This window comes from Lagenorhynchus albirostris, chromosome 5 (genome assembly GCF_949774975.1).
Source record: "Lagenorhynchus albirostris chromosome 5, mLagAlb1.1, whole genome shotgun sequence".
Taxonomy (NCBI): domain Eukaryota; kingdom Metazoa; phylum Chordata; class Mammalia; order Artiodactyla; family Delphinidae; genus Lagenorhynchus; species Lagenorhynchus albirostris.
In genome coordinates this window covers 7,987,835-8,012,815 of record NC_083099.1, presented here as the reverse complement: position 1 = coordinate 8,012,815, position 24,981 = coordinate 7,987,835, and the positions used below count along the sequence as shown (strand labels likewise).

The following is a 24,981-nucleotide window of genomic DNA, read 5'->3' as shown; positions in this document are numbered from 1 at the left end:
TAGATTCAAATTCTGTTGTTCTGCTTATAAGGCAAGAGTTGTTTCTGATATACTACATATTTAGTTAGTCATTTGAAGAACACAACTTATCCATTTAGAGAAAATATTAAGGGGAAATAAGCAAAACAGGGTTAATGAAAAGTAGGATGGATATTAAATGTTCAGGAATTCAGTTGGAGATGGTAATTTGAAAACATCCCTTAACTCTTCTCCTTCCTAAAATTTCTCTAAAATGAAAAATACTAAATTATAAAAAGGGGGAAAATGTATCAGAGCTGGAAAAGAAAGTTTCATGTACAACTTATTCTACACTTATGAAAAAACATATTTTATTTTATATCTAGAAAAAGATTTTGAGAACACACCAAGATGTTAAGGGTAGTGGTGAATGACAGTTGATTTTTCTTTTCAGATTTTTGCTACCTTTATGTTTACATTTTCTACAATAAATTCATCTTTTTAAAAAAATAGTGTGTTAGATATTATTTACCAAGGAAAGAAGATTAGCTAGAGTTCTAATAGTCATTTAAATATAATTCTTCAACTCTCACTTCAGAGTTTTGTCCCCGTCCAGAGCAAAGATGTTTTCAAAGTTATTTTCTGCAATTCTGTAAACATTACATTAAAACTCTTTAATTCTGGATAGAGTTGTGAATTAATATAAATTTAGATAAGAGAACTTCTGTAGCTTAAGGTTTTGAATCTGAGAATAAATGAGTCTAAGATCTATAGCATTGCTGTTCAATAGAAACGTAGATGAGCTAAAATTGTGAGCCACATGAGTAATTTTAAATGTTACAGTAGGCACATCTTTAAAAAGTAAACACACACACATGCAATTATTTAATAATAATTTTAATAAGATATTTTATTTGACTCAATATGCCCCAAATACTAGCATTTCAAATATTAAAAATTACTAATTAAATAACTTACATTTTTTACTAAAATCAAAATCCAGTGTGTATTTTTTAGTTACAGCACATCTCTTTTTGCACATTTCAGGTGCTCAATGGCCGTATAAGGCTAATGGCTACCATATTGGATAGCCCAGCTCTAGAGTGTCTAGAATTTAGAAATTTAACACACAATTTTTCAAGTCTTCTAGGAATACTGGAACCCATGAATATAAATGCGCAACTAGCCAATCCTTGTTATTTTAAACAGGGTTGTTGATGGAATTGAAGATGGAAACTGTAGTGAGGAAAGCCAGTCTTTTGACTTTGGCTCTGAACGAGTCAGACCGGAGCCCCGAATTTCTCCTCCTCTTGGAGGTAAGCTCTATATTTAGTCTTCTCTCAAGGGGTGATATGTCTTTACAACTTGTAATGTTTGGTATAAGCACTTTTTTGCCTTCCCATTCTCGGGGTATTCTCCATGTGATGGAACTTAACCAAAGCCACAAAGTAATTTGACTTGAGTCTGTGCCACCTCCAAGTTATTAAGATAGCATTTGTAATGGTTCCTCTATCCAGGCTCGACACCCTGCAGCTTACCAGCCCAGGTAAATGGTGTGTCAGGAGGAGACTCAAATTTCTGCTCTTCATCAGAGGGTAACCATGTTTTCCTATTATAAATGCAGACTAATCCACAGAAACGACATTACCCAAAGGAAATGCTGTGTTGGGTGTAGACTGTAGGAACATTGGTTATACTTAACCAATTTATTGGGTAAGTGGTTACGTACTTGCAGTTTGCCAGGGATAAATATCTTCAGAAGTATGTAAGAATATCGGAAATGATGGGGAATTATATGAAGTACTACCCTCTAGGGATGGTGAATTAATGTAAAGTACCCCAAAACCTAGCCCAGGCTCCTCTCTCTCCGTTTCATTCTTGAGTTCATTGCCCACAAAAGAATTTGTCAACATGATGAAGGCCAGAAATGACAACTTCTAAAAGAAGACGCACCTGTAGTTGATAGAGAATAATGAACATAGGCGATCCCAAACAGTCACCAGATGCAAGGCAGATCCTTGTGTCAGGATCTCCTGCTAATTGGTGAATCCTTCCATGGGCAAAGCCAAGCCCAATAAAGATTTCTGAATGTACAGCTCTGGGGGTATGTCTCCATTTGGTAGAATACTAGTCTTCTATCAATCAACAGTTCTTCCCAGCACTCATCGGGGAAGATGGAAGAGTAAGACTCCATAGTAGGACAATGGTGGGAGGTGGGAAGGTGAGGAGAGGAATGCAGATGTTAGTCAACAATCATGATTCATCCATGTAATGGACTTATATCTGCTCTGGGCAAGAAGCACAGAAATCATAGTTCTAGTCAACCAGATGTGAGCATTTGCTATGGAAGCTGATGGTGGGTCCCAATTGGAAGTTTTCCTTGGTGGCTCACAGGACATCATCATGCCATCCACCTAGTATTTCTGGTCCTGCCACCCCCCTTAGCCTCCTCTTCTCCCTTTTCCCAACATCTACCCCAATACTCATCCATTCAAGCAACAAATATTCTTGACTTTACCTCCTAAAGATCTCTCAGTTATGTCTGAGACTTTCTATCCTTCCTTCCACCACCCTTTTCCCTGCCACATTCACTCTTGCCTGCACTGCTTCCAAAGTCACTTCTCTGTTTTCACACTGTTCTCCATACAGAGTGAACTTTTAAAAAAAATACAAATTTATTCTTATTACGCTATTCCTATGCTTAAAGTCCTGAGATGGATTCCTACTGCCCTTAGTATGAAATCCACACCTATTGCATAATTGCTTTTTTTAAAAAATAAATTTATTTATTTATTATTTTTGGCTGCATTGGGTCTTCATTGCTGTGCGTGGGCTTTCTCTAGTTGCGGTGAGCGGGGGCTACTTTTCATTGCAGTACACGGGCTTCTCATTGTGGTGGCTTCTCTTGCTGCAGAGCACAGGCTCTAAGCAGGGGGGGCTACAGTAGTTGTGATGCACGGGCTTAGTTGCTCCATGGCATGTGGGATCTTCCCAGACCAGGGCTCGAACCTGTGTCCCCTGCATTGGCAGGCAGATTCTTAACCACTGCACCACCAGAGAAGCCCCATAATTGCTTTTTCAATGTCTCTTTTCCCAGCTAGACTCAAAGCCCCATGAAGGTCAATATATTTTCTTTATTTCTGTCTCATCTAAAGGAGGCTTAGCCTGTTGTAGGTGATCTCTTATCATTCATTGAAACAATAGATTAACTTTGAAAAGTACCTCAGCAAAAGGAACTTTTACTACTCTGACACTTTGGATTGTTTTGAGCGACTTTTTTCTCCCACAGGCAAATTTTCTACACATAATTGACCAGAATTAGGATAGTCATCATGATATATACACACGACATATATAGATATAGATACCTCTGTATATCAGATCCTTTCCACTCTAGCTAGCAATGATTCATCTGTGCTTCTGCTCCTGACAGATATGAAATGTATTTGTAAAAGTAAGGTAGAGAAAAAGTGGAGATGAGAGACCCGGGAAACGGGAAAAATCACCTTTTAGAGCAACATTGGAAGAGACAGAAAGCCTGCAGTGGGGATGAGCAGATTCAATAGAGGTAGGAGGAAAATGCTCTCATGGGTACAGGACTCAAAATCTGGAAAGGGAAGAGAGGAGAAAAGAACATCTCTTTTCTATGGCTTGGACACTGGCTGTGATATATTTTTGGAAAATGGTCAAAGAAGAGAACATGTGCCATTTGGGCACATGGTAGGACTGTGTTCAGGAGAGGGGGAGGGTGGCCATGGACACATCCAGTAAGTGTGGCCTCAGTCACCACCATGCTGTGTGCCTAGTTTCAAAGAGCTCACCAGGTGCCGTCCAGAGGAGAACTAGGGAGACAGAAGCTACAGTGCACCGACATCAGGAAAGGTTGAAGGCAGCTTGGGCTTCCTTCCTTGTTCTAACTGCCCCAGTCCTGAAATATGAGGTTTATTCCTGAAGGACTCATTCTGCGTGTGTGTCACTTTCCAGACCCAGAGATTGGAGCTGCTGTCCTCTTCATCAAAGCAGAGGAGACCAAGCAGCAGATAAACAAACTCAACAGCGAGGTATGGAGCTTTGCCTTTCTCTGGTCATGTTGGAGTGGTGAGAGGGGAAGGAAATCCTAGTCGCCAGCATAAGTGGTATAATATAGTCATGATGAATATGCGCTCTGGTGTCTGGTGACAAATATGGATGAATTCCCACTCAGCCTCATGTGAGTATTAGTCACTTACCTTCTCTCAAGCTCTATTTCCCCATGGGTAGCAAAGAGATAGTAGTCATCCCCACCTTATGGCCCATTTGTGAAATTAAATGAAATAAGCTAGGTAAATTATTTAACCTACAGGAAACACTAACTAAATGATTATTATAATTGGTGTCATAAATGTATTGATACTTGGTTTAATTGGTGCTTTGTCACTTTTTTCAAGTACTTTAATTTTTAATGAGTTAAAGCAAGATCATTTGTCCACAGATGAATCAAAAGTAATGAATCAGAGTAATCAAATGGCCTGAAACTCTATTCTTTTCTCTGGCCTGTATTTGCTGTGTAACTTTGAGTACTTTAGCTCTTTAGATCTTACCATCTCTCCGTGTAAAATAAGGTAATTTCTTAAAAAACTTTATTGAGGTATATTGTACGTATCATAAAATTCACCTATTTCAAGTGTATAGTTTAATGATTTTTACTATCTTTATTGAGTGGTTCAACCATCCCCACCTGAGTTTTAGAGTATTTTTCCTCCCTAAAGAGATCTCTCACACCCATTTATGATTAATCTCTGTTCCCACATCCAGCTCTAGGCAACCACTTATCTACTTTCTGTTTCTATAAATTTGTCTTTTCTGTATCTCATATAAATAGAGAAGGTAATTTCTGAATCAGTCTCTTAATTTGGGTGTCCCCCTAAAATTAAATTTTAAAAAAATAGATTTTGAGACAATGATTTGGATGCAGATAGTTTCTTTGGGAGGTGATCCAGGAAGCAAGATGAAGGAGTAAAGGAATAAGACAGGAGAGAAAGGAAAACAAGTAAATAAGTGTGTGTTAATGAGATCATTCACTCTGTAGGCAATTGGGGCTCGATCCTGCTAGGGGGGCACTGAGAGACTGTGTAGGGCAACTCAGAATTGTTCTTCCGTGAGACAAGTAAAAGGAGTTGAGGGTGGCTCCTGAGAGGTTACCTTCAGGCTTAGCTGCAGAAGACACTAGAAGGATCCTTCAGACAGGAATATACAGGAAGACCCAGCTGTCTGTGGTGAACTTCCAGGTAGACCTAGGCCAAGTTCAGTGAGCAGACACAGACAGGGTAATAGGGCTGAAGTTTTAGATTCTCTGATGAGGTCTTGATGGAAAATGTAACCAACTGATGATATTGATGAGATTTGAAAAAAATGAAATTCACGTAATCATAATTGCTTTCCAATTACCTGTAATAATGGAAAACTGGACAGCTTGTCATGAAGTCTATAGGGTGTTTTTGTTAATAAATTTATTTATTTCATTTATTTTATTTTTGGCTGTGTTGGGTCTCCGTTGCTGCGTGTGGGCTTTCTCTACTTGCTGCGAGCAGGGGCTACTCTTCATTGAGGTGCATGGGCTTCTCATCGTGGTGGCTTCTCTTGTTGCAGAGCATGGACTCTAGACGCACGGACTTCAGTAGTTATGGCTCATGGACTCCAGAGCACAGGCTCAGTAGTTGTGGCGCACGGGCTTAGCTGCTCCACGGCATGTGGGATGTTCCCGAACCAGGGCTCAAACCCATGTCCCCTGCATTGGCAGGCGGATTCTTAACCACTGCACCACCAGGGAAGCTCAAGTCTATAGGTTTTTGTTCAACGTGTGTTCCATCAGCTTAGTGAAGATTTGTGCTTTACTGCCCTCTCTCATTCGGAGTCTACACTTTCTGGAAGTGAGATGGTTGCCAACAAGAAGTAAGAGGGCCAAAGGGCAGACTAACAAAATAGGAAAAGAAAAACTAACTGGATTGAAACTGCTTAAATCACGAGGACTTGGCCATATGTGAGATCACCCAAATAATCTCATTAAAAATACACCAAAAAAAAAAATACACAGAAGAACAAAAAGAAAACAAACTAAACACTCTTTTGGGCACCTGGACATCAACTTTTGTGTGTGTGTGGTTTAAGAGTGCTTTATTATTGTGGGGTTTTTTGTTGTTGGGTTTTTTTTTTTTTTTGGATAGCAACTTTTTATTAAACAATTTTCTTTAAGATATTGTTCTCAGATAAAATCACACATTAATACCATTTGAATTATCAATATTTTCCCTCACATTTGAGTTTATTTAATGGTTTTAGGAACTGACTGACCAATATCTTAGCTGAAACACAGAAGTTAGTAATTAGTCTGGGGAAAAAAAATGTGTTGGTAGCTTCAATGTTCACCTTCCCTAAGTTCAGGTTTTTCCTCTATTAAATGGTAATGATAAAATCTGTCATAGAGGAGTGTGGTAAGGACTTAATACCATATGTAAAGCACCAAACATGGTGGTCAAATGCTCATTCTCTCCTCATACAAGGTCATGCTTCTAGTCAACAAATGTGACTCTCAAGTTAGTCCCCCCTGCTACCCAACAGTGCCCCGTGCAGAGTAATAGGAGAGAGAATTAGTCAATGCATATGGAATAAAATGAAAATGAATGGACTTAAGGGAAACATATTTGATCATGAAAATGAGACTGCTTTCACCTGAGACTTCCTTTTGCTATGAAGACGCTCACTATAAAATTAGAATAGGGACTTCCCTGGTGGCACAGTGGTTAAGAATCTGCCTGCCAGTGTAGGGGACATGGGTTTGAGCCCTGGTCTGGGAAGATCCCACATGCCACTGAGCAACTAAGCCTGTGGGCCACAACTACTGAGCCCGCCTGCCACAATTACTGAAGCCCATGCACCTAGAGCTCATGCTCCACAACAAGAGAAGCCACTGCAATGAGAAGCCCATGCACCGCAAGGAAGAGTAGCCCCTGCTCACCGCAACTAGAGAAAGCCACGCACAGCAACGAAAACCCAATGCGGCCAAAAATAAATAAATAAATTTATTTTTAAAAATTACAATAAAAAATGATAGGGTAAAAAATTTACATTTCAGTGCCTCTTATTTTAACTAAATAATTTGATGTAAAAGTGTCACCGATTTACTGTAAAGAACACTTATTCTGTAACACTTAAGTTGATTTAAGGGCAAGGAGACCCAGTATGCCAGTTAACAATGCTTAACCATTATTTGACATTACACTAAACGTTTAAGTGGCAAAATGATATTAAAACTAGGCAGAAGACAACCTGCCAAACTTAACAGAAAGGTAATCACAGGCAAATCTTCAATTTCAAACTGAGAAAATGCGGTGGCTTATTAAATCATCCTTAGCAGAGTGCACTTTGGCTGGAGTGCTCTAATTGCCACTTGTTAACATTTTATTTTGTAGGTACATAAAGGAGCCAGTTACTATTAGGCCATTTTATTCCAGCTTGAGTCTTAACTATATTAAGGAGAATGAAAATGTTTCATGTATATAATACATGCCTAAACAAAAAAATAAATGAGTTTTGTAGAAACAACTTATATTGACTTTTCTGAGAGAGAAGTCTGGCTTCTCATACTATTTATTAACTCCATTTTTAAAAGAACTTTATTGAGGTATAATTAACGTGTCATAGAATTCATCCTTTGAAAGTGTACACCTCGGGACTTCCCTGGCGGTCCAATGGTTATGACTCTGTGCTTGTATGGCAGGGAGTGCGGGTTCGATCCCTGGTCAGGGAACTAAGATCCCACAGGCCAGACAGCGCGGCCAAAATAAATAAATAAATTAATTAATTAATTAAAGCATACACTTGAGGGCTTTTAGTATATTCCTAGACTTGTGCATGCATCACCATAATAAATTTTAGAACATTTTGTTACCCCACAAAGAAGCTTTGCACCACACAGCCATCACCCCTAATGCCAGTGGCTCCCCGTCTTCAGCCCCAGGCAACCACTAAGCTACACTATGTGCCTGTAGATTCGCCCACTCAGGCCATTTTATATAAATGGAATCATACAATATGGTCCTTTGTGACTGGCTTTTTTCACTTAGTGTAATATTTTCGAGGTTTTCATCTCACATTGTTGCATACCAGTACTTTATTCCTTTTTACTGCCAAGTAATATTTCATTATATAGATACAGCACATTTTGTTTATTCATTCATCACTTGATGGGCATTTGTGTTGTAACCACTTTTTGGCTAATATGAACAATGCTACTATGAACTTGCATAAAACATTCACACAAGATTCTGTGTGCACATGTTTTAATTTCTCCTGAGTAAAGAAGAATGGCTGGTAACCCTATGTGTAAACATTTGAGGAACTGCCAGGCTGTTTCCTAAAGCAGCAGAAGAATTTTACATTTAGCAGCATATGAAGGTTCCAACCTCTCCACTTTCTCACCAACAATTTTTATTTGTTATTATCTGATTTTTTTATATAACCATTCTTGTGTGCATGAAGTGGTATCTCATGTGGTTTCCATTTGCATTTCCCTGATAGCTAATAATTTGAGCATCTTTTCATGTGTTATTGGCCATTTGTATGTCTTTGGAGAACTGTCAATTTAGATCTTCTATCCATTTTTAAATTAGGTTGTCTGTTTATTACTGAGTTGCGAGTGTTCTTTATATATTCTAGATAACAAGTTATGATGGATGTACAGTTTTCTTCTCACATTCTTTAAGTTGCCCTTTAATTTTCTTAATGTTTTTCTATAAAGCACAATTTGGTGATATCCAATTTATCTCTTTTTTCTTTTGTTCTTTGTGATGTTGAGGTCACATCTAAGAAACCATTGCCTATCCCAAGGTCATTAAGATTTATTCCTCTGTCTTCTTCTAAAGGTTTTATAGTGTGAGCTCTTACATTTAGGTCTGTGGTTTATTTTGAGTTAATTTTTGTATATGGATGATGTATGGGTCCAATTTTACTTAATTTTTTTGTGTGGATGTCTAGTGATCACATCACCATTTATTAAAAACACTAAGTTTTCCCCACTGAACTGTCTTTGTACTCTTGTGACACTCAACTTGCCATTGATATGAGGGTTTATTTCTGGACTCTCAATTCTATTCTATTGCTCTATGTGTCTATCCATTTCTTTCTAAATTTCTTTCAACAATATTTTATAGTTTTCAGTGTACAAGTCTTGCACTTCCTTGGTTAAATGTATTCCTAAGAGTTCTAATATTTTTTTGTCATCTTTATTGGAGTATAATTGCTTTACAAGGGTGTGTTATATTCTGCTGTACAACAAAGTGAATCAGCTATACATATACATATATCCCCATATCTTCTTCCTCTTGTATCTCCCTCCCACCCTCCCTATCCCACCCCTCTAGGCGGTCACAAAGCACCAAGCTGATCTCCCTGTGCTATGTGGCTGCTTCCCACTAGCTATCTATTTTACATTTGGTAGCGTATATATGTCCATGCCACTCTCTCACTTCGTCCCAGCTTACTGTTCCCCCTCCCCGTGTCCTCGAGTCCATTCTCTACGTCTGCGTCTTTATTCTTGTCCTGCCTCTAGGTTCTTCAGAATCTTTTTTTTTAGATTCCATATATATGTGTTAGCATACAGTTGTTTTTCTCTTTCTGACTTACTTCACTCTGATGACAGTCTCTAGGTCCATCCACCTCACTACAAACAACTCAATTTCGTTTCTTTTTATGGCTGAGTAATATTCCATTGTATATATGTACCATATCTTCTTTTTTTTTTTTTTTTGAGGTACGCAGGCCTCTCACTGTTGTGGCCTCTCCTGTTGCAGAGCACAGGCTCCGTACGCACAGGCTCAGCAGCCATGGCTCACGGGCCTAGCCACTCCGTGGCATGTGGGATCTTCCCAGACCGGGGCACAAACCCGTGTCCCCTGCATCAGCAGGCAGACTCTCAATCACTGCGCCACCAGGGAAGCCCCGCCACATCTTTATCCATTCATCTGTCAATGGACACTTAAACTGCTTCCATGTCCTGGCTATTGTAAATACAGCTGCAATGAACATTGTGGTACATGACTCTTTGAATTATGGTTTTCTCAGGGTATATGCCCAGTAGTGGGATTGCTGGGTCGTATGGTAGTTCTATTTTTAGTTTTTTAAGGAACCTCCATACTGTTCTCCATAGTGGCTGTATCAATATACATTCCCACCGACCTTGCAAGAGGGTTCCCTTTTCTCCACACCCTCTCCAGCATTTACTGTTTGTAGATTTATGGTAGTTCTATTTTTAGTTTTTTAAGGGAGTTCTAATGTTTTTGATGCTATTGTAAATGAAATTGTTTTCTTAATTTATTTTTGGATTGTTCACTTATAGTGTACGGAAATACACCTGATTTTTGCTTGCTCATCTTGTATCCTGCAACTTTACCAAACATTTTAAATAGTGCTAATAATTTGGGAGTGGGTTTTTTGGAAATTTTTTATATTAGATCATGCCATCTAGAAATAGAGATAGTTTTATTTCTCCCTTTCCAATTTAAATGCCTTTTATTACCTTTTCTTCCCTAATTGCCTTGGCTAGAACTTCCAGTACTTCACTGAATAGAAATGGAAAGAAATATCCCTCTCTCGTGCCTCCCCTTGGGAAGGAAGTCTTTGTCTTTCACCATTGAATATGATGTTAACTGTGGGTATTTCATAAATTCCCTTTTTCATGTTGAGAGAGTCCCCTTGTATCCCTGATTTGTTGAGTGTTTTTATCACAAGGGGATGTTAAATTTTGTCAAATGCTTTTTCTTGCACCTATTGAGATGACAATGTGTTTGTCTGTTTTTTGTCCTTTATTCTACCGATATGGTATATTATGTTAATTAATGATTTGGGGATGGCAAACTAAACTTGCATTCTTAAAATAAATCCTCCTGGTCATGGTGTAGAATCCCTTTTAAATATTGCTGGATTCAATTTGGTAGTATTTTTTTGAGGATTTTTGCCATCTATATTCATAAATTACTGGTCTACAGTTTTCTTTTTCTTGTGATATCTTTGTCTGGTTTTCGTGTGAGAGTAATATTGGTCTCATAAAATGAGTTGGGAAGTGTTCCCTCCTCTTCTATGTTTTTAAATAGTTTGTGAAGAATTGCTATTAATGCTCGCTTAAAGGTCTGGTGAAGCCATCTGGTCCTGGGCTTTTCTTTGTGGAAAGTTTTTTGATTACTAATTTAATCACTTTACTTTTATAGGTCTATTTAGATATTCTATTTCTTCTTTAGTCAGTTTTGGTAGTTTACATCTTTGTAGAAGTTTGTCAAATTCATCTGTTATCTTACTTGTTGGCCTATAGCATTCAAAGTATTTCCTTATGATTCTTTTCATTTCTGTAATGTTGGTAGTAATGTCTCCTCTTTCATTCCTGATTTTAGTAATTTGAGTCATCTCTCTTTTTATTTAGGTGAAGCTTTGTCAATTTTGTTGATATTTTCAAAAAAACAGCTTTTGGTTTTGATCATTTTTCTTCATTTTTATTCTCTATTTTCATTGTTTTCTGCTCTAATCCTCATTATTTCCTTCTTCCTGCTTCCTTTGAATTTAGTTCACTTTTCTTTTTCCAGTGCCTTAAGGTGAAGTTGATTTTATATCTTTCTTCTTTTTCAATAGGCATTACCATAAATTTCTCCCTAAGCACTGCTTTAACTACATCCCATAAACTTGAGTATGTTGTGTTTTCATTTTCATTTATCTCAAATTATTTTTTAATTTCTCCTGTGATTTCTTCTTTGACCTATTGCTTATTTAGTAATGTGTGATTTAATGTCCACATACTTGAGAATTTCCCAATTTTCTTTATTACTAATTTCTAATTTCATTCCATTATATTTGAAGAACACACTTTGTATGATTTTAATCCTGTTATGTTTATTTAGGTTTACTTAATGGCATAGCATATGGTCTCACCTGGAGTATGTTCTGTGTGCGCTTGAGAAGACTGTGTATTCTGCTGTTGTTGGGTGAATATTCTATAGATGTCTGTTATGTCTATGACTATAGGTCTGTGACGTTCAAGTTTTCTATTTCCTTGTTGATCTGCCCAGTTGTTCTATTTATTATTAAAAATGAGATATTGCAGTCTCTAACTACCATTACTGATTGTCTATTTCTCCCTTCAATTTTGACTTTTTTTGCTTCATGTATTTAGGGCTCTGTTGTTCTATATATATATATAAAATTGTTATCATTTCCTGTAAAGTTGACCACCTGTTTTACCAAATGTTTCTTCTTTATCTCTAGTAAAATTTTTAAGTCTATTTTTTCTGATATTAGTATAGCTTTTCCAGCTTTCTTATGGTTGCTGTTTGCATGATATCTTTTTTCATCCTTCTTCTTTTAACCTACTTGTATATTTGACTCTAATGTGTGTCTTCTATTGACAGCTTATAGATGTCTTGATTTTTTTTATTCAATCTATCAATATTTGCCTTTTGATTAGATGGCTTAATTCATTCATATTTAATATTATTGATATAGTTTGATTTACATCTTCTATTTTACTTTTTATTTTCTATTTATCTCCTGTTTGCTTGTTTTCACTTACTAATTGTGGGCTTCTTACATTATCAAATATTCTTTTTTAAGATAAGTTCAAAACACTTATGATGGTTACTTAATAAAACAGGATTACATAGACCAAGGGGTAGACGTTCCTCACTTACTTTATATAATTCCAAAAACATATATAATACTTGAACATTTTTGTTGTTTTTCAGATGATTTAAAATAAAACTTAGAGAACAATTCCTCTGTGATTAAATACATCTGGTATACTTTACTTAAAATTAACTCATATTCTTAGGGATGCACATTAGTCATTAGCATACTAAGACTCTATGAATTCTTGCAGTAAAGAAACTAAATTGTTATTTTTAGCCTGCACCGACCAAATGCATTTGCTTATGGATCACTTTAATGACAAAATAACTGTGAACATTTTGTCTCGCATTAGCATACCTTGGAATAATATGAAAAGCACCGAACTAAGGAAAAAGCCTCTTTCAGATGTTATCCAAAATTCTCACCTTCCTTTTTTACTTTATCCTATTCTGAGTTTGGTTTCGCCCCATTTTATATACTAGGGTGTATTCATGTTCTTATTTTGGGTCTCTTTTTCATGTTCCCAGAACATTCTTGATTTTTGTTTTTGCACCTGCTTAAAGTTCACTTCAAGTACAGTCTTTACCGATTGATTTCTATAAAGGTTTGTACTTCTCATACGTTGCCCAAAACATATATGTGGATATACACATATATTAACAGAGAGTGAGTGAGAGAGAGAGAGAGATTTATTATAAGGAATTGGGTCATGCAGTTAGGAAGCTGAGGAGTCACAGTTCTGCAGTTGGCAAACTGGAGACCCAGGAGAGCTGATGATGTAGTTCCAGGTCCAATCCAGAGGTCTGAAAACCAGTAGTATAAGTCTGTAAGTCCTGGTCCAAAAGTCAGCAGTCTCAAGACCCGAGAAGAGCTTATGTTTCAGTTTGAATCTGAAGGCAGGAGGAGACTGACATACCAGATCAATAGTCAGGCAGGAGGAGTCCCCTCTTAGACTTTTTGTTCTATTCAGGTCTTCAATTGATTGAAGGAGGCCCACATGCATTAGGGACAATCTGCTTTACTCAGTGTACTGATTCAAATGTTAATGTCATCCAGAAACAGCTTCACAGACACACCCAGAACAACGTTTGACCAAATGTCTGGGCACCCCATGGCCCAGTCACGTTGGTAAATAAAAACCGTCACATCCACAAAATACCTTCTGTTTGTCAGACCAGTGGCTTTATTTCCAGTTTAAATCATTGGCCTGTTTCAATGTTCAAGCTGCTTTGGTGGGCATAATCCTTTTCCTTCTAATTTTTAAAAAAATATTGCCCTATGGCCAAGATGTTGTGGTTCTTTTCATGAGACAAAATTAAACATTTTCTCAAACTCCAGAATTTAGAAAGTGACTTTTACCTTTTATAACTTCATATATTGTAAGTTATACATATATGGGAGCAGAACCAAAATTTGGGGAAGACCAGCTCTATTCTTGACACCACTACTTTGCTGGGAATCTCACTGAGTGATTTGGAGCCCTTTGTTTCATTGACACGTTAGCACACTGTTAAGAGATTTGAGAAATCTATGCATATCAACTTGGCCTCTAGCATGTTAGTCCAAGTTCTTGTTGCTATGGAGACTGACAGAAAAGCATCTTCTTTTCCGACACGATTGTGTTTGCATCACATTTCATAATTGGATCATAGATCATGTTCTTTAAAAATAGCTATTCCAGTTATCTCCCTAGATCCACTATTTTCCTAAGGCTTTAAAGCATCATTTTATAATAGTCACTAAGACTATACATCCAATTTCAAATTGTGTTTTGTAACATCAACATCCTTTAACTTGTTTTAATATCTTTTAAATTTCTCATTTGCAACTTCCTCAAAAAAGTCTAGTAACTTTCTCTGAAATATTGAAGAGTCTCATTATTCTCAGATAGGCATTGTTACAAGGTAAAGTATACTGAGGTAAAAAACAAACTCCAGATCGCATTGGTTCAAATTTATTTCTTGTTCAACCAAACGCCTAATATTAGTTAGCTCGAGGGGACACCACTACCTGGAATGTCATTGATTAGCTATGTTCCATTTGAAGAGCAGAGCACAGACATTTGTTTTGGCTCAAAAGATATACACATCATTTCTGTTTATATTTCATTAACTAGAACTAATTCCATTGATACAATTAATTTCAAGAGATAAAAAAGTATAATTTTCTGTGTACTCCAGAAGTAACAGAAAACTAGATACTAGTAAGCACTAGTAATATCTACCACAGCACCCAAACATTAATAGGAAAATTTTGTCTCCTCTTTCCTTTGCTTAAGATTGAATGCCAATATATCCCCAATTAAATGTGTCATACAATAACCAAGCAAACACATACAGGTAATGAAATGTTTTCTGCTGAAAAACAGAGAATCTCAGTTGTTTTCTAGGTTATATTTGAGAAAGCTACCAGATAAGTTTTAAATTTGTGTCACTAGATCAGTGAAGGCTCTTTCAGTCAAATAAATAGAATAGTAATAACAGGTTGTTCTTTAATTAAGAGTTGCTTTACTTAGATAAACAACAAGGACCTACTATGCAGCACAGGGAACTAAATTCAATATCTTGTAATAACCTATAATGGAAAAGAATCTGAAAAAGATTATATAAATATATATGTTTGTATAACTGAATCATTTTGCTGTACACCTGAGACTAACACAACATTGCAAATCAACTATACTTCAATTAAAAGAAAGAGTTGCTTTACTACTTTCCTAAATGGCTATGAAAACTCAGGGTTCTATGAGAAATTCACACAAGGAAACCTACATGAGTAATACCCTATGGTAAAGTTATTCTTTAGTCCTCTGAATTGGTGTTATCATTATATCTTTTCATCGACAGTTGATTCAACTGAAACACACTGATAGAATTGCCAGACCATCCCAATATCTGACTGTACAGTCTCTTTTCTTCCTCATCATGATCATGAATAGTACTTGACCATCAATTCTCGAAAGCAAGACATAAGCAAAGACTATATACTTCACTTTTTGACATAGAAAAACAAAATCCATTTAAACTGCTGGCAAAACCATTATGCTTTTTTATTTTAATACATATGTATTGTTGATATTAGTCTTGCATTTTGTGGACACAGGTTTCTAAACTGGAATATATCCAACTAATTAATGATTTGTAGGACACTTTTTGATTATTTTCCAGTTCTCAAGCCTCTAGGCAGATTTGTAGCTCTCATGAGAGTTTTACTGATAATAAATAAGTAGATTAATTAAAATGAACCCTCAAGAATAGTGAGGCTCTCTCAAAAGAAAAAAAAAATACGCCACTCAAAAGCTTGTCCTGGGGCTTCCCTGGTGGCACGGTGGTTGGGAGTCTGCCTGCCAATGCAGGGGACATGGGTTTGGGCCCTTGTCCAGGAGGATCCCACATGCCGCAGAGCGGCTAGGCCCGTGCGCCACAACTGCTGGGCCTGCACTCTAGAGCCTGCCAGCCGTAACTGCTGAGCCCGTGTGCCACAACTGATGAGGCCCACGTGCCTAGAGCCCATGCTCCGCAACAAGTCACTGCAACTAGAGAAAGCCCCTCCACAGCAGCGAAGACCCAATGCAGCCTAAAATAAAATAAAATAATAATTAAAAAAAAAAAAAGCTTGTCCTGTGAGGTGTAGACTTTAAATGCATGTAACTTTTGGAGATCAACTATTTTTGTCCTCTTTGCCTGGGAGTACTTATATATGGGCCTCTTCTCATCTTTGAATAGAGGGACTAAATGGATATGACAGTTATGTGTCCAAGTGAGACCAATGCCACATTCCAAATGAGCAATTTGCGATGAGTTGAATAAAAGGAGTATTTACAGGAGTTAGTAGAGTGTAGGGAAACCACAAAGGATGGAACAGCCCCTCCCACTCTGGGGCAGTGTCAACAGAAGTTCACTACCACTCCTTGGTCTGCGGGGCCAGAGTAGAGAATGATTACAGAATCTTGAGTCAGAGAAAGCTGGATGGAGAAAGCTACGTGACAGGAGCCATGATCTTTCGTTGGTACTTTCTGTGACCTGCCTACCTCAACCCTGCAGGGAAGCAGCCAGAGGAACACATGCCCTGACATCCCTCTCCTGCCTCCCTCTGATTTGATGGTGTTTTTCAATGGCCAAACCCAGCCAGAAGCCAATGAGCCTATTGATGGAGATCATACAAGCCAGCCTCCAAGGGGCAGAGTTGGTTGGAAAGTGGATCTATTTTAGAGATACAAATGGAAATATTTAGTAAAATGAGTTACTATGTATACAAACAAGTATAGGAAAATTCAAAGGAAATTAAACCATTGGTTATTAATTATTCATTCCTAGAAATTAGCCAGTTGCTGGTAGCTAGTTATTAACTGCCCACTACCTGATAGTTTCAGAATTACTGGTTATTTTTTAAAAACGGACAAGGGTAATCAACCCCATACCTCCTAAAAGTTTGTAAGTTGATGCAATCTTTCCAAAACATTTAGCTCTGCCATCTTTCATTTCATTGTTAGGAAAATTAAGTTCAATAATTAATCCAATCCAACAACTACGAATGACGTTGGAACTTTTTTTTAAGATCCTAGAGTTGGAAAGGTTGGCCGAAGCCTTTTTCTTTCCTATCCTCTCCCTGCTAACATGAATTTCCCCTTTTAAAAATGAGAACACCACAGATCTTTCAAAAGGGCTCCAATTCCTTTAACATCCATTCTACCTCCAATCTCCTGTGAATCTCCTTGACTCTTCCACAATGAATCCCATTTCCAAAGTCCCTTTTCTGCACTTCAACACCTGCTTTCCAACCTTGCCATTCAGCATTTGGTTTTATAAAGTTTTATATTATTTTCATGTGCACATTTCTTCCTTCCCCCAAATAGAGCACATGACTCCTAAAAACTTGGATTACATCACCAAAAGAATTCTGTGAGTTGCCTCAAAATTATTCTTGTTATTTTTAAAGTATTCAGACTTTACTGAAGTGCAATAGAGAATGCTCCGTATCTCAAGTAACTCAATGTTCAGAACTAGAAAATAAATAAACATGAACTTGGGGAGGCTTGGATTTTTTCCAGTCTTCTTACTAGAGAACAATAAGGCACCTAGAGAAATGAGGACCAACACTTTCCATTCACTTGTGCACAATTAGAAATGAACACAGGGCTTCCCTGGTGGCGCAGTGGTTGAGAGTCCACCTGCCGATGCAGGGGACACAGGTTCATACCCCGGTTCGGGAAGCTCCCACATGCCATGGAGCAGCTGGGCCCATGAGCCATGGCCGCTGAGCCTGCGCGTCCAGAGCCTGTGCTCCGCAACGGGAGAGGCCACAATAGTGAGAGGCCCACATACCGCAAAAAAAAGTAAAATAAAGGGTAAAAGAATTGTCCTGAAACAAATAATTATGCAACTTTACCTTCATACTGTTATAGTTTCATAATGTGGTAGAATCATGAAATCTGAGAATTGAGAGCTATCTTAGAGGACACCTACTCTGACTTTTCACCCAATGTGAGAATTTTCTTTCTGAGGTTACTGGCAAGAAATTATTTTACCTGAATATTTTCTGTAGTAAGAATCTCACCATGCTCTAGAGAAATCTATGGCAATGCTTCCCAGACCTGGTTGTGCTTTCAAATTCTCTGGGAATATATTTTTTACATGATTATAAATATGTTTAATAAATTAATATGTAAAATAATGAATAAATACTTTTAAAATTACCTTTCCTGTAGCCCATCGTGGACTGACTCTCAGAACCCCTAGAGTTGGCACTGGGCATCTCTATTTTTAAAAATTCTCCAAATGTTCCTAATGACAGCAAACCATGCAGACAGTGGCTGACTTCTTTTCTCAATTGCTTTAGCTATTAGAAACCTCTTTGCTATATTTAGCTGATATAACTCTGTAAAACCTGTTATTCATTTTTCCTACTTCTTTTGCTCTTGATTAGAACAGAAAAAGCCACCTAACTGATCTTTTTTAACGAAATACTTTAGATTTTGAAGGTAGCTAATCTCTCTCTTCCTCCCCACTCTGTAACATATTTTCTCCTTCTATAAATGTTCTCTCTTCCTTGAAACTTTACTCACGTGATGTGAGATCCAGACTCTTCATCATCATAATCAACTTCTTTTGCCTCTGCCCCGCCTCTTAACCCAGTTTCTCAAGGACAATGACAAATGACCCCAGTGTCCTACAGATGATACTTCCAGCACAGAGGCTATTGTCTGTCATAATGTTTCAGCTTATAAAAGCACCTCAAGGTCTTGTATTCCTTCTCTCTGTTCAGAAACCTCTTTCGCAAGACATCTGCGTGGGCAGCTCTCTTCCCTCTCTCAAGTCTATGCTCAAATGTCAGCTTCCCAATGAGTTCCTCCTTGACCAGCCTTTTTAAAATAGCAGCCCCCTCTCCCCAAATTTACTTCCAAATTTGTTTTCCCTCAAAATCCTATCAAACCCCTACTACACCACATGGTTTATTTATCTACATTTTCATTATCTCTACCCCCGCCCCCCATTAGAAAGTCAGTTCTAGGAGGACAAGAATCTTTATCTGCTTTTCCCTTTGTTATCGATTGGCACATGGTAGACACATACTTATGGTTGATGAATGAATAAAAGATGCTTGGATTATGCATTATGTCCATTTTAACCATTAAGCATTAGGACATTGAATAGAAGAGGGAAATGGGATTTCAGTTTTGAGTTTGAAGAGACTTTAGAAATCCTGATACGGATATGCTGCTATTGCAGATAAGTAAACTGAGGTCCAGAGAAAATCATACATGCAGCAAGAGACTTGGAAACAAGACCTCAGTCCAGCCCAGGAGGGTTAGCTTTCCAAGCAGACCATCCTTGGTCTCTGTTGAAAAGATTTCCTCTCTGAAATATCAGAAGCCTACCTCAAGATGTGAGTCTTTGAGTCCTTAAATTGGCCAGGTAGATACTTAAATCTAAGGCTTGATTAAACAGTGGACAGATAATTTTAGTATAGGATAATTTCAGAAAGAGCTTTTCAAGAAAGCCTGATAAAATATACTATATGTTTATTCAAGGGGAATTTATTGATTTCCCATATGTTTTCCCATATATGTTTCCCATGCATGACTATTGCACATGTTAGCATTTTCAAATCTTAAAACAAACAAAAAAAGGAGTGCATAGTAAAGCAAATAAAATGATAAAGAGTGTTAAGGAGAGACAGGGGCTTGGGAAATTCACTGGTAATTTACTGACCTTTTCAATGTTTTTTTTTGTTTGTTTGTTTGTTTGTTTGTTTGTTTGCGGTACGCTGGCCTCTCACTGTTGTGGCCTCTCCCGTTGCGGAGCACAGGCTCCGGACGCACAGGCTCAGCGGCCATGGCTCACGGGCCCAGCCGCTCCGCGGCATGTGGGATCTTCCCAGACCGGGGCACGAACCCGTGTCCCCCGCATCGGCAGGTGGACTATCAACCACTGAGCCACCAGGGAAGCCCTCAATGTATTTTTAAAATCAAATCAAATCATTGGTACAAGATACCGTTACTACAGTCCTGTGCTGGCCTCAGTTGGTGATCTGCAAGTTCACTTTCTAAACTGAATATCCTTAGCCTTGTAGATGAAGAGTTGTGTTCAAATAACATTTATTAAAGAGTTTCTTAGGGAAATACGCGTTTCTGTTTAAAGCTACAGTACCAGAAACTTGATGGGGGAAGGTGTCTGTCAGTGATTAAAAGAAGAATCTTTCTAGAGCCCTGACACACACTTTAGGTACCATGGCTCCATGAAAGTGTTCTTCTAGACCTCGCTGGGTCGGTCTTTCTCACTGTGACGTTCATTGCTCAGCTGCTCCGAAAGTAAAGGAAGAGTCTCTGCATTAATTCAGTAAGAACCTAACCTCTTGGCAGGCTTTTATGGATATTGATTGGCAGTGGTTAAAAATGGGTCATTGAAATGTACAATAACAAAAGATAAAGAAGAAACAATTGATGAAAATTAGTTCTTTTTTTTTTTTTTTTTTTTTTTTTTTTGCGGTATGGGGGCCTCTCACTGTTGTGGCCTCTACCGTTGTGGAGCACAGGCTCCGGACGCGTAGGCTCAGCCACTCTGCGGCATATGGGATCCTCCCAGACCGGGGCACAAACCCGTGTCCCCTGCATCAGCAGGCGGACTCTCAACCACTGCGCCACCAGGGAAGCCCCACACAAGTTTTTTGATTTCCCAGTCTATATAAAACTTTTGTTTGCACTATACTGTAGTCTGTTAAGTGTGCAATAGCATTATGTCTAAGAAAAAGAATGTACGTGCCTTAATTTTAAAACATACTTTCTTGCTAAAAAATGCTAACCATTATCTGACAATGCAGGGTTGCCACAAATCTTCAATTTGTAAAACAAAACGAACAACAAAAAACACTATATCCATGAAGCATGGTAAAGCAGACTGCAGTAAAATATGTATGCCTATAATTATGGCATATCCTAATTATATCATTCTCTGTACCTCAGTAACCAGAATTCACAGTGTAGAATAAAGGAGATACAAATATAATACGGAAAAACGTTAAGAACCCTATAGTCCTGAAATGGAATTAGGAACACTAGTGTGAACTGATGTACTATCATAAACATGCATACATCTCCACGCTCTTTTAACAGAAAAGGAATAAAAACAGTGGCTAGCCCAATAACAGTAAATATTTCTGTGCCTCAAGTATGGTCTTGAAATACAATTTCCCACTGAAGGAAACCAGAGTTTCTTGTATGAATGGCTGTTTCCAATTCTGGGGCATGAAATATACATGATGAGTCTGGAACACCTTTGTGTTCAGAGCACAGCAAGAAAGCTATCAAACCCTGTTAGTATGATGTTGAAAGAACTCAGGAGCCAATATGAAGAATCTCCCAGTGGCCAAAGATGGGATAATTTGAGCTTCAGTAAAGGTAAGAAATACAATGGATTAAAACACAGAAAATAGATAACAAATGCTCCAAGATGGCAGCACAGAAAGCACCTGAATTTCCCTCCTCCGATGGATGATGCACTGTATGTACAGCTACACACAGAATATTTCCCTCTGAGAGAATACAGAAACTAGCTGGGTGACTCCTACCCAGCAGGTGAATGAAAAAATGCCCATAGGGAAACAGGTAGGGGCCGCTGAGACACACTTTTGTGTCACACATAAACCCCATCCCTGACATAGCATCAGGCGATCAGGAGGGAACCCCCAACTTGCTGCTTCTCCCTGAGACTGAAGGGTTTGGACCACGCATCTAGTGCCCCCAACTTGTAAGGTTCCTACATGAGGGATGGGCCCCCCAAACACCTAGCTCTGTAAGCCAATGGGGCTTGTGTTCAGAAGCCCCATGGGACTATAGTAAACAAAGAAGCAGTTTTTAAAGAGCGCAGAAGCACCCCCATGGCTATATACCCAGGCTCAGCAAAAACGTCCATCTCTCAGTTTCTCCCTCAAAGGGATTGGACTGCATACTTTCCCAGCTGCTGCCTGGGTGTCCGTTTCTAATCCGCCTGCATCTAGGTGCTCACTGACGTCGTCTGCTTTGAGACATGGCCAAGTTTCAAATTCAGGGACCCGCTAAGAACAAAGACCCTAAACCCTCAATGTGCCACCAAAAATCTGTTAGAACTAATAAACGAATTCAGTAAAGTTGCAGGGTACAAAGTCAACATACCAAAATCCTTTGCATTTCTATGGACTAACAATGAACTATCAGAAAGAGAAGTTAAGAAAACTACCCCACTTACAATAGTATAAATAGAATAGAATAGAATACCTAGGAAGAAAGTTAACCAAGGAGCTACAACACTTGTATACAGAAAACTACAAAACAGTGTTGAAAGAAGATCTAAACAAATGAAAAACTCCAACTCTGAACTTGCCAAAGGAATTGAAAGAAGTGGGTTAGACTCAATTTTAAGCTCTTACTGAAAGATCAGTATATGAAGAGTTAACCAAAGGGACTAGATCCATAAGAATAGGAACTATATCCATAAGACTAGGAATTATTGATCTGACTCTGAGAGCTGGAACCAAGAGTACCATGAGTCCTGTATACGTTAAATCTTGACAAGCACTGCCCTATGCAGTTGGTATTCTGAAAGGAGACAGACTTTTGTCTGGTGTTCATGATAGCGGTGAGGATCCCTTAGCCAGAAAGCAGTTCAGACACTAATCAAACTTTGTCACAGGAAGCAGGAATGAAGACGAGGAAAGCAAAGGGTTGATAAATAATGGATTAGCATAGTACAGCTAAAGTAATACAGCTGTGTCCAATGACCTGAGCTTGCAGAAATTCAGTGAAAACACTGGAGTAACTACTCTCAAGGCCATAATTGGTCATTTTGTATTGGTCATGCTAGACTTGTATTCTTCTCTTATTATAATTTGAGAGGCATCAGATGCACCTGCAAAAGCAAAGCCCTTGGTACTATTCCTGTGTGACCTCAGATAAGCCACTTCACCCCCCAACATTCTAGTCTCTCCAGCTGTAGGCAAAGATTTATAACTTTCATCAGTAATGGGCCTGAGATCTTCATTTGTCTGAAATTTATGCAAGTGCCGAGTATGGTATTATTTTAGCTGACAAATAAAAAGACTGTCACTTGTTTTTGAATGCTTTGTGAAGCAAAAGACGCAAGAATAAAATTATGCCGATCGTCTTTTTTGTTTTGCCTGCTGATGGAATTTGATTGAACTTGTCTGAATCTCATGATAAATATGCAACATAACAAAGGATTAAATGAAAGACCATATAATTACCTGAATCAGAGTTTGTAAAAATGTATATGTGTTCATGGCAGGGGGAGAGGATTGGTGTAATTAGTATCCCTGAATTTAGAAAAATTGTGTCTGGCAGGAAAATGTGTACATGTTTGGCAAAAATTGAGTGACAGGTCAAGAACTCCTCAAGCTAAGAAGATTATGTCAACAGATGCATTCCCCATCTGCTCACTGAATGCACAGAAATGGAAATCACATTTTTTCCCTATCAACTGAAGTTTCGGTTATACCCAGAGTCCATGAATCATACCATACCAATAGCTAAGATTGAGAAATGTAAAATGAGAATAATAGAAGATGAAAGGAAGCTATTTTCTATGTGAAATGAAAGATATTGTCAAAAACACATTCTGGGCTTCATTATGAAACTCACACTCCTGTTTGCAAAAGGCACAATCCAAAGACACACTAAAAAAGCAAATCTGTGCTTGTACCAAAATGCACGTATAAAAGCTGGCCATGCAAGTGTTATTGGGACCACAGGTCACCAACATCACAGATGGATTCTTTAAACCATATAATAACACAGTGTTTTGAAAATCTCCTATTTTGAAGTGGTGGGGACTTCCATGAACACCGAGATCATATGAAACATTCTTCCCTGCTAGATGCATAGTGATACTTACTTCCGTGTCCTGCAGTGCTCTTTAGGGGAGATTGAAGAAAGTTCTTCAAGTTCAAATGAAAATAACAAACTCATAGTAAGAAATTAGCCATGAAATTTAACATTTATTAAATTACTCATCTATCAACAAACATTTATAGATGGCAGGATGTGTGTAAGGCCTTAAGCTACTATAAAAACGAGAAAGACCACAGTACCCACACCCATCCCTGCCCCACGTTGGTCCTTACTCAATTCTTACCAACACCAAGCTGCACATCATTCTATTTTGACTCACTCATCCTTTATAGAAAAGTCTTAATCCATCTGACTGCAATTTCTCAAACCTTAGACTTAAGGATACAGGATACAGGATCTCCATCAAAATTTTTCAAAAGCTCTGGCTATTACTCTTACTGTTTGCTACTGGAAAGATCCACACAAGGCAATGCTAAAACGTGGAGACTCTGTTCTTCCAGTATTAATTATGTAAAAGTGTTAATAGGAATAGTTTGCCTCTCCATGCTGAGGCTGGAGAGGAGTTACAGAGATAACTGGCTTTTATTTTCTTTGGGCTCCGTGTTTCCCGGGTTTGTATTCCCTACCACCAAGTTTCAACTAAGCTTAATGCCTGTGTTGCATTATCAAATCCAGACACCTGAAATTCTGACATAATACCAATCCTGTGGGGAATAAACTTTAACATCCATCATATTATTTAATCGTCACAACAAAGCCCTTGTTGAAATATGACTCAGGAGAATGAGAAGTACTGTCACAGGAATGAAACAAATTAAACGTGAAAGGAGAAGCCCAGGTACTCTGGAAATGTAGGCGACAGTGATTTATTTCTGCACCAAACAGAAGTTCAGAGGAAACCTGGATACGGCAGAAATAGAAAAAGTGTGGCACTTTGCGATTCCCTTCTTAGCGGTATGGTAAGATCAGTGGGTGGATTATCATGGACAGTTGACAAGTCAGTTGTCACACACGTGTTTCTATTCATGATGGGAGAT

The 24,981-nt window shown here is 38.2% G+C and overlaps 1 protein-coding gene across 1 annotated transcript in view; it reads left to right on the top strand.

Annotated features, from left to right (window-relative positions):
* KCNH8 (potassium voltage-gated channel subfamily H member 8) overlaps positions 1–24,981 on the top strand; it is a 384,891-nt gene that overhangs the window by 352,113 nt on the left and 7,797 nt on the right. Inside the window, exons 14-15 of the mRNA XM_060149115.1 lie at positions 1,168–1,274; positions 3,943–4,019. Of these exons, the coding sequence (XP_060005098.1) occupies positions 1,168–1,274; positions 3,943–4,019 (184 nt within the window). The remainder of the gene's footprint in view (positions 1–1,167; positions 1,275–3,942; positions 4,020–24,981) is intronic.